At 47.9% G+C, this 11,104-nt stretch overlaps 1 protein-coding gene across 1 annotated transcript in view; it reads right to left on the reverse strand.

The window, feature by feature from the left end:
* Positions 1–126: 126 nt before the first annotated feature.
* Arsg (arylsulfatase G) overlaps positions 127–11,104 on the reverse strand; it is a 141,545-nt gene continuing 130,567 nt past the window's right edge. Inside the window, exons 11-12 of the mRNA XM_038328704.1 lie at positions 8,584–8,674; positions 127–1,240 (exon numbers count right to left, since the gene is read on the reverse strand). Of these exons, the coding sequence (XP_038184632.1) occupies positions 966–1,240; positions 8,584–8,674 (366 nt within the window). The 3' untranslated portion in view covers positions 127–965. The remainder of the gene's footprint in view (positions 1,241–8,583; positions 8,675–11,104) is intronic.

Below are 11,104 nucleotides of genomic sequence, written 5' to 3' on the forward strand. Positions count from 1 at the left end.
TGTGAGTTGTTTACATTTTTTTGTTTTATTTCTTAGCAGTTGTAGGGGCTGGGAAGAAATCTTAAATCTTATTTTAAAAGATTTTTTTTTACTATATGAGTGTTTTGCCTACATGTATGTATGTATGTATGTATGTATGTGCACCAAATGCATGCCTGACATTCTCAGAGACCAGAGGAGAGTAGTGAGTCCCCTGGAACTGCAGTTGCAGACAGTTTAAGCCACCATGTCGGTGTTGGGAACAGAACCCAGGACCAGTGATCTTAGCTGATGGGCCAGCTCTCCAGCCCCAAACTCCTAAATCTTTATAGCCTTCCCATTTGGCATTTACAAGAGAGAAGGCCCGTGAGTTCTTCTGCTCCGAGGCCCGGGAAGACCTAGCTTCGGTTTAGCTCTGTGCGGCTCAAGGCATCTCAAAGGAATCCAGCAACACTGACGTCTCCCAGACCTTCCTCCAGATCCCCTGAGCCAGATTCTGCATTTTCAAGATCCTGGTGATCTGTGAGTGTACTGGAGATGGCCGAGCAATACATACCAGCCAGAATGTTTGTGCTCCAGTGACCAGGGGAACTGGGGACACAAGATGGAGACTAAAACATTAAGGGCCTGCTTGGTGCTGGGGACATGCACAGGCAACTTCATGTGCTATGTTAACTTTCAAAACCAATTTGCAATCGAGATTTAAGTCATTGCCCAAGCTTAAAACCTAGGGCTTAGACCTGTGCCGCAACTCCATGTGCCCACTGGTGCTTAATCCTGCCTTGCCCACTGTGCCCACTTGACGCGTCTCAAACTTGTACACGGAGGGGGCAGTCTACACCGGGAGAGGGAAAGCCATGGCTTCCAAACCGGATGCGCAACCTCCTTCCTAAAGTAGACATCTACGTTCAAAATGAAGTTTGGAAGTGAACCTAACCTGTCTACGATTTCCAGATAGTCTTTCTCACGGGGGAAGAAAACACCCATCACACTGTTTGGCAACGGCAGGCAATTTGGTAGGGGTTACAGCAAGGAATCGCTGAAGGATCCTGAGAGTAGTCTGCTTGGGAGATGTTGTCATCAGCAATGTCTCGAAGGACGTCGGCGAGAACACTGGTGACCTTCGGCAGCACAGCCTGGTACTCGGGGCTTCCTCTCTGTAGGGGCACGGCTTCTGCAGCATCATCTTCTAGGTTGAAAATGAGAGGGGAAGCGTGGCGCTGCTCAGGACCCCTGCTCCCGTCGCAAGCTTTGGCTCCACCTACAGGAAGGATGGCCAAAGCGGTTAAACCGAAGCTTCACCCTGAGCTGTGGTTCACAAGCCAGCGCTGGAGATTCAAATGATTGTTCTCCCTGCCAAATAAATTACCTTGAGATTGTAGTCTGTCTTTCCAGTAATGATCGTCTGTCCAGAGGGATTAGGTCTGCCCCCTTGGACTTGCCTTCCGTCTGAACCAGTAGACATCTGTTTCAAATACCTTTCGTCTCTGGCCTTTGAGAGTAAATCTCATGGAGTTTTTAAAAATGGAATTGGGGGGGAGAAGGGAGCCACAGGACACACACGGAGGTCAGAGGACAACATTGTGGAGTCAATTCTCTCCTCACACTGAGTCCAAGAAATCAAAACTCAAGTTTCCAGGTTTGTATGCCCAGAGCTTTTTACCCACCAAGCAAGCCATCTTGCTGGCCCCTAAATCTGACATTTTTGAATGCCAGTTCCTCCAATGGTGATTGTTGAGCTTGGTGGATGTCAAGATAGTCCATTTCCCTGAGCCGAAAAGGATGTTGTTGTATCACCGAGTGCTGTGTGCCAGGATGACAGGTGTCTACACCCGTGCCCAGGCTGAGGACAGGCTTACAACCGGAGAATATAACTGTGATTAGAGAAGGGCCCAGCTGTGGTGTGTTCTCACCTCCCGACGATAGCACAATGCCACAGCTCACCTCAGCAAACACAAATCTAGAGGGACCAAAGCCAGCACTCCAGAGACACAGCTTCCTGGTTCGATATGGACGGGAATGAAACAGGAACGCTCAAGAAGAATGAGCCGATCCCACAGCCTTCAGCAGATCAAAGCCTCCGTTACGAGTCTCCTCATGATGGACACTTGGCTTCAGCAGGAATTAGCATCTTTGTCTAGAGTCGACAAAAATTTGACTCCCCATCACCAGCAAGGAGCACTTGAAGTTACACAAGTCCTGACAGTCAGCAAAAGCCGGGCGAGAGACTCCTAAAAGTTAAATCACCATTGAGTATGGTGACATAACCCTTTAATAGCAGCGTGTGGGAGCCAGAGGCAGGCAGATCTCTGTGAGTTCGAGGTCACTTGGAGACAGAGATAGACAGACAGACAGATCGATAGACAGACAGACAGACAGACAGACAGACAGACAGACAGACAGACAGACAGACAGGTCCAAGCTGGAGTATTATCCAAGATGGGGCATGGTGGAGCATGCCTGGAATCCGGAGGTGAAGACAGGAAGATCAGGAGTTCAGGACCAGCCTCGGCTACAAAGTATATTAAGGCCAGCCTGAACTACATGAGACTTAATCTTTAAAACAATTATAAAACAATAACACCAGAACCATGATGGATGGATCAGCACACAAAAACCAGTCAGACCCTCTGAACACACACAAAGAATGGTACAGAGGCCACACGTTAGCCTCTACACGTATACCATGACACACAGACCTGCAAACATACTATACATCACACATAGACATAATAAATCTCTCTTAAGGCAAGAGCACACTGGTGTGCTTTGAACCACCATCCTCTAGCTAGCAAAATCAATTCTGGGAGACATATTTTAGCAAAGCAATAAAAACATTGTAGTGGAATAAGCAAGACAGGCAGAGGCTGCAAGGGACTCAACCCTGCAGAAAGGAAAGGCACACGGTATTGGACCTGCTAGATGGTGTCATCGTACTCCCCGCCCCGCCCCCAGGGAGGATGCCACACAAGCAGTGTGGAGCAGGCAGAATTCCAGAGGAAAGCTGAGGCGATGATGATGGAAAATGACAGGTGAAAACCTCAGAGGAAAATAGCTGTCAGGTGAAAACCTCAGAGGAAAATAGCTGTCAGGTGAAAACCTCAGAGGAAAATAGACAGCCGTAGTGCATGAGCCTCAAATCTTCACATGAACTCCTGTGGATCCTTAGCTGACCCCTGAATGTCTGCCCAGAGAGAGAGAGAGAGAGAGAGAGAGAGAGAGAGAGAGAGAGAGAGAGAGAGGGAGAGAGAGAGAGAGAGCAAGAGATTGCACATCAGCAACTGGAAGACCAAAATAGCAGGTGCTTCTGTAACCACATGGAAGAAAGGTGTGGAGTACTGTTAAATGAGCCAGGCATGGTAGCGCAAGTCTAAAACCTCAGCCCTCGAGATAGAGACAGGAGGACCAAGAGTCCCAGGCCAGCCTGGCCTATACAGCTCACGACTATCCTGAATTACAGAGTGAGACCCTCTCTCAAAAGAAAAAAAATGTAGATGTGAAAAAAGCAAAAGAAAAAACTCCCCCTCTTATTCGCTACTGACATCCTTTCCCCCCCCCCTCCAAGTTCAGGGGAGGAACAGAAATCAGAGCCTGGGGTTAGAGACTTTTCTAAACTGAAGGGCAAAATCTGAAAGTCAAATTCTAAGGACGTACAACAAAGCCTTCCCAAGTTCAAGGGAACGAACCGCAACTGACTTCCCATGCTAATAAAAGCCAACACCCAGTAGTCAATCTCTACAGTGTTCACCAACAAGGCCCAATGCACAATGTTTAAACAGCTACACAGGAGGCTTCTGGCTGCCACTGTGGCACCACACCATGTAATAGGAGCAGGAAATACAATGCACTAAAAACTGGGGCTGGAGAGGTGGCTCAGAGGTTAAGAGCTCTGACTGCTCTTCCACAGGTCCTGAGTTCAATTCCCAGCAACCACATGGTGGCTCACAACCATCTATAATGAGACCTGGTGCCCTCTACTGGCCTGTAGGATATATGTAGGCAGAATACTATATACATAATAAATAAATCTTTTAAAAAAAACTGAACAGTTTCCATTAGCTCTGAGATGTGCACCGATGGGGCAAACCCCTGCCCAATGCTGAGGTGGTGCTGAGGGGGTGGGCAGAGAGAACCATGATGTACCCCAGCAGAGACTCTACTGGAGCAAGGAACTCTTTGAAAGACAAGTCCCAGGGGGACCCTGTCATTGGTACTCCAAGCTTTGTGGATGCTGCTGTTCTCTCTCCACCACTGGGTCTAGAGCATCAAGCCCAGGGGAAAGCACTGAGCACTGTACCACTAACTGTACCTGGACACCACCTGCTCTGTGTGAATATTGACTCCAGGAGCACAGGCGGGTCTCACAGTAAATGCCGTAGAAAAATCCCACTGTTCCAGGTGCAGGAGAGGAAAACGAACATTTGAAAATACAACTGATTGTGTTGGTAAGGGGGGGCGGGCGCTGCTAAGAGATGGCTCAGGGGTTTAAGAGCCCATCCTGCTCTTAGAAGACTCGAGTCTTTAGAAGACTCGAGTTTAGTTCCCAGCACCTACACCGGGTGGCTCACAACTGCCTGTCGCTCTAGCTCCACAGGGATCTGACACCTCAGGCTCCCATGAGCACCTGCACACACATATCCAACACAGCACACATACACACCTATAATTAAAACTAATAAAAATATCCGGGCGGTGGTGGTGTGTGCCTTTAATCCTAGCACTTGAGAGGCAGAGGCAGGCGGATCTCTATGAATTCGAGGCCAGTCTGGTCTACAAAGCAAGTTCCAGAATAGCTAGGGTTATACAGAGAAACCCTATCTCAAAAAAGTATATTAAATAAAATATATTAAATAAGTATGATAATAATATAATACTAATAATAAATCTTTAAACAAGTGCAAATTGGGGCTAGAGAGATGACCCAGAATTAAGTTGGACTCTTACTAAAAATTACATACAAAAGTTAACTTCAAATGGCTCCAAGACCTAAATGTAAGACCCCAAACAATAAAAATCCTTGGAAAAAAACACAGGAAACTATTTTTACAACATTGGCAACGGCTAATAGTTTTGCAGGTAAATTTAATTGAGCAATAACAGAGCAGCACCAATCTTAGGAAGCCCTTCTGAGGAAACAAGAGACTCCTCTCAAACTAGTTTCAGGCAACCAGCAAAACGCTTATGCCAAACCTTGACACATACACACTTTACAAGAAAGGAAATTATAGGCAACATCCTGGCAAATAAAAACCCAATAATATATGTCTATGTATTCAATATAAACATATATATTTGTGTATACACAATGCCATGACCGAGTGGGCTCATTTAGGAATATAGAGTTGGCTTACGAGCTGGAAACCAGCCAGTATTAATTATGTTCACTAGCTTTTTGTTGTTGCTGTGGTCAGATTACCCAAGGTAGAGAACTTCATGAGAAAGATTTGTCTGGGCTCCTGTTTTCAGAGGTTTTGGTCCATACACATCTGGCTCCCTGGCTCTTTGTAAAGCCAAAGCATGCAAGGCAAGCTGTTTGCCTCACAGTGGACAGGAAGCCGAGAGAAAGGCAACAAATACACCCCTTAAAGGTGCACCACAGTGACCTTCCTCCAAACTGGTCCTGCCTCCCAAGAGCCTGGTGTATCGGGAATTCATCAGTGGGTTAATCCGCAGGTGAAGTTAGCATTTTTAGGATCTAAGCGTCTTCTGGAAGTCTCACCTCTGAACACTGCTTACAGAGGACCAAGCTCAACACGAGCTCTTGGGGGACACCGTTTGTTTCCATGATATCAATTCACAGCATTATGGAGTGTGTGTACAGGCATGTACACTTAGATGTGCATCTGTCACCATGGATAAAATCTGCCCCGCTTTTTATTTTCATTTATTTATTAACGTATGTGTGTATACCTCTGTGTATGTGCATGCATGCGTGTGTGCCTTTGTGTGTGTGTGTGTGCCTGTGTATGTGATCATGCATGGAAGGTGGTGTGGGGATACGCATGCATGCACCGCAGAGCACATGTGGCGGCCAGAGGACAACTTGTGGGAGGGAGTTGGTTCTTTCCTTCCATCATGCGGGTCTCCGGATTGAACTCGGGCCATCTGTCCCGGCAGCGAGTGCTTAACCCAGAGTCATCTGGACTGACCTCTAGTTTAAAGGAGGCAAAGGGTAGCCATGGAGATGTACAGTAGGTACAAAGCTTGCCACGATCCGATCACCAGTGCTCACAAAAACAGTGGGGAAATGTGGAAGCCCACCTGTAATCCCAGCACTCAGGAGGCAGAGACAGAATCTCCGGAGCAAGCCGGCAGAATCAGTGAGGTCTGGGTTCAAGTGAGGAATTCCACCTCATGGTATAGGATGGAGAGTAAAGGAGGAAGATGCCTGATGTAAAAAAACACCCAGGCACACGTGCACGTGCACATGCGCGCGCGCGCGCGCGCACACACACACACACACACACACACACACACACGCACACACATTAAAAGAGAAAAGGAAAAGGAAGAAAGATGACTTTTGGAAAAGGGGTAGGGAGGAAAATCCATGGGCTTCCCTTGTTCTAGGCTGCACACTGAAAGACTGGTTATCCTCCAAGGCCACTCCATGCTCGAGGCCACAACAGCATCTCCCCATCATGGAAGAACATATTGTTCTCTATCCTGATAGAGTAGATGCCTAATCATAGATGCCCACTCATAAGTGCCCGCTCATCTGCCTCATCTGCATTTCCCAAACGCAGTTTTAAGTAATTAGGACGCAAATTTTTAAAAGGCGTGAGGGAGGACCCGGAAAATGGCAGCATTCCCTCTCCCTCCCCCCCCTTGCAGTTTTCCTCAGATGCGGCGAGAGTTCAGCGCCCCCGTCCCCACCCTGGCTCTCTTTCGAGTTTGAGATTGTAATTCCTGTCTGCCTGTGATCACTTTCCACAGCCCCTATTACTTCATGGTAAGGTTTACGATTCCAGTACTGTGGTGCCAAGGGCTTTGTGGCAGGGTTTTCCCTGCATGAAATCAATTCAGCCTGGAGGGCCCATGCCTCTGAGATCATGTAATGTAAGGGGCTCTGACCCCGAACTGCCCCTTAGACCATAGCAAAGATCTGACTGTTTTGTCTGAGGTTTAGGAACCACAGATTCTTGGATCATTTCTAAGGTCCCTGGAGCTATGAACTCGAAGGGCTTGTTCTGGTTTTGCAACCACATTTTATACTCAGAAAACAAATTTTGTAGGTTTTTTTTTTTAAAAATTATATAATTCTTTGAAAATCTCCAGTATGAAATAACTGAATCAAACTGAAATTTCCATTGAGTCCTAGCGGGAGTTTCTCGTCTATTTTTATTTTGTTTTGTTTTGTTTCGTTTTTCATTGATTAACGTCAAAATGTTAGGGTTCTAACTAAGTGCAAAATCCTGGGACAAGCATTTCAAGACAGTTTAACTTCTTAATTTTCATTTTGTTTGTGTACACACATATGTATGTGTGCGTATGCTTGTGCATTGGTGTGTGTATGTGTGGTGTGTGTGCGTGTGTGTATGTGTGTGTGTGCGTGTATGTATGTGTGTGTGTGCGTGTATGTTTGTGTGTGTATCTATGTCACAGCAAATATGTAGAGGTTAAAGAACAACCTATAGAGTGGCTCTCTCCCTTCACCATGTGGATGCCTGGGGTCAAACTCACACCAGCAGGCTTGGAAGTAAGTACCTTTACCCACTGTGCTAGTAAGTTTTTGTCAATTTGACACAAATTGGAGTCTGGAAAAGAAAGCTCCCTCACTTGGAAAGAGAGAACCTCAATTGGAAAAAAATAAAAATAAAAAATACCCCCATCGGATTGGCTTTTTGGCAAATCTGTAGGGCATTTTCTTGATTGATGACTGATATAGGAGCCCAGCCCACCAGGGGTGGTGACACCACTGGGCAGGTGGTCCTTGGAGGTGTAAGAAAAAAAACTGAGCAAGGCACAGAGAGGAAGTCAATAGACAACATTCCTCCATGTCCTCTGCCTCGGTTCCTGCCTTGAGTTCCTATCCTGACTTCCCTCTGTGGTGAACTTGGGACGTGGAAAACAAATAAATACCCTTTTCTCCCCAAGATGCTTTGGGTCATGGTTTTCATTACAGCAGTCGGAAGCAAGCTGGAACACCCACTAAGCCACCTCTCTAGCCCCATGTGACATTTCTAAAGTATACAGGCAAGATAGTCATTGAGTGGACCAAGGAGTAGGGAGACTTCTGTCGGTCTGCTACGTACACTCTTAAAGCCTACCTTCTGAAACAGTTCATTGCCAAGGAAATGACGTTTTTAAGGGTCTCTGAGCTCCTGTTTCATCGGTGGCCAAAGTGCCATTTAAAGCCTACCTGGCAGCAAAACGTTCTCTGCGTGAAAAAGAGGGAGGGAGAAGAGGCCAGAGCCCTGAGCCTGCTGCAGGAAGACCTCGTCTCCCTTTTGGTGGGTCCAGAATGCCTTTGCTGGGCCCTCGTGCCAAACTCAGGTTCAGTTGGCAGAGACAGAAGTGCACGCTGGAAGCTCCTCAAACAAGAGAGCCGCACCCCGTCTCACAGGGAACCCCCAAGGGGTACACACGGGAGGTTCCACTTACCGGTAATGAAGAAGGCTTTGTGATGGTCCAGGCGAACGGTCTGCAGGGCGCCGTACTCCCCAGCCGCCCCACTGTTGGGGTGGAACAGCACCTGAGAAAGAGAAGGTAGCTTGGGTCTAAGAATGCCACGCAGGGGCAGCAAGACAGCACCGCAGGAAGACGTGTCTGATGCACAAGCCTAACAACCTGAGCTCGATCCCAGGAACCCATATACAAAGTCAGATGCGGTGGTGCACATCTGTAATCCCAGCACTCCTCCTGCAAGAGGGCAGGCAGAGAGAGAATCAGCTAGAAGCTCCAGGGTTCACTGTGCTTGAGTATGACACCACCAGCAACGGGACCAGCGAGAGACCTCACCTCAGCAAAGTGCAAGGGCAGAACCAACTCTCCAAAGTTGTCCTCTGACCACCACAGCCAGATGGAGCATGAATAATAAAAACCCAGAGACAGATATAAAGGTTCACTGAAGATCAGAGAAGCAGAGCAGTAAGCCACTAGAGAGACCTTTTACCTCTACCAGTGCTTAGAACGCAGGGGCGATCCTCAGACAGCCTAGACTGCAGTGTTTCCACCAAACCTCAGACTCCACACTCCAGTGAGTTACAGTCTCTTCTCCTTTAATATTCCTCTCCCTGCCAAACCATATCGCTGCTGTCTCCATCTCCCTAGTGCTGGGATTAAAGGTGTGACCCACTACCACCTGGATCTGATTCCTTGCGTAGCCCAGGGTAGCCTTGAACTCAGAGATCTGACTGCCTCTGCCTCCCTGGGATTAAAAGTGTGTGCCATCACTCCCTGGCCTCTAGAGGCTTAGCTTTATACTCTGATCTCCAGGCAGGCTTTATTTATGAAAATACAAATAAAATATCACTCAGCCAGATGTGGTACATGTGCGCCCCCCTCTCCCCCCCCCGAGGCACATACTACATACATACCTATCTACACTAGAAAGAAAATCATGCTAGGTGTCATGGTCTCCCCATGTCCCTACCCATACCTCTAAAATACTTACTGTCAAGCACAAGCCTGTGGCTGATAGCAGCCAGCTCCTGGGAGCCACTGAGAAACTGTCATTTCAGTAGGGGCTTAGGAGGGATGGTCTACAACTCTGAGATGCTGAAAGATCTCACTGGGTTAGATTCACCGGCCCAATGCCGGCTCTGTAATCTGCGGGGTTTGCGTGTCGGGGATCAGTGCTTTCTAATTTTACAAATTAAAAATTCCAACACAGCCACAGCAATGTTTTAAACACGGCTCAGGGCCCTTTTCTGGAGAGGGACTTCTTCTGCTTGAGTCATACACCCAGTAGTCCCAGGTGCAGAAAGCAGCCTGCAAACAAGATGGCTTACAGACATCCTGGGGCTGGTGATGAAGCGCTGGCTCTTTCATCCCCAGATCACCTCTCGAGGTCTCTTCAGCAAGAATGGCATGAGAAGTGTGAGATTTCTCTGGCACCAAGCATAGCTTCGCCTCTGGACTTTTTTATCACAGTGCTGGGGATCGAACCCAGGCCCACACAGAAGCCGGGCACACTCTACCTCTGAGTTACGGCTCCAACCTAAGCCTAGCCTGAACACAGACACCTATGACTCAGTCCCACTTTGCTGCTGAGGAAATCTTTCCTGATTCAGTCAGACATGGAAGAATTGCCCTCAAGAGCGGAAACACCTAATTCAGAGGTCCCGAGGGAAGGACTTGGTAGGAAATAAAAGGCCAGCATCCTTGGTAGGTTGGTGGGTTTGGGCTGGAGGCATGAGACTGCCCTGGTATGAATCATGTCCGTATATATTGCTGGGAAGGAACTTACATGAATCAAAGTTTCCGTGGGGCTTGGGGAAAAAATAATGAGAAACATCTGTTTGAGAGGGAAACAGCTGACCCCCCACCCCCAGTTTCAGTACCCTGAGAGGATGCTGCCCTGGGCAAGGCTCTCCCACACCTGCTGCTTCCCTCCCCATCAAACCTACGAACACCCCCAGCAGGTTTCTTCCAAAGAAGAAAGGAAGTCATTACTGAAAACCTCACTTCTTCCATCCCCAGAAAGCCACGCCCGTCACAGCAGAACACTGCTTTGCTTCCTTGAGAAGGGCTTGGAGGTGGGGACCAGGGATGGACTCAGGACCTGGACCATCCAGAGTCTCCCATCTGTGATATGTTCAGACCCGCCTCCTCCCAAAGACACAATCAAGGTCAGTCTCTTCAAACTGGTATCATTTGGGGGCTCAATAACAGCACCTCCCAAAGTAGAGGCTGTCACATTCGAAAGGCATAAATGGCCCTAGCGGAAACTTCCAGAACCCGAGAAACAAAACTGGGCTGGCTTGTTCTTAGAGATGGGGTGGGTTTCGAGACACTCATATAAGCCACCTGCTTGGAGCAGACCGCTGGCAGCATTATTGTTTACATAAACATGGAGAGAAGGCTGTAAGTTTACATGCAATCATGGCTACATATACTTCCTCTCCAGACGTCTGGGCCACAGTTCGGAGCCAAGTGACTTTATCTTCTGCAATCCTGCACA

Source organism: Arvicola amphibius, chromosome 4, assembly GCF_903992535.2.
Source record: "Arvicola amphibius chromosome 4, mArvAmp1.2, whole genome shotgun sequence".
NCBI lineage: Eukaryota > Metazoa > Chordata > Mammalia > Rodentia > Cricetidae > Arvicola > Arvicola amphibius.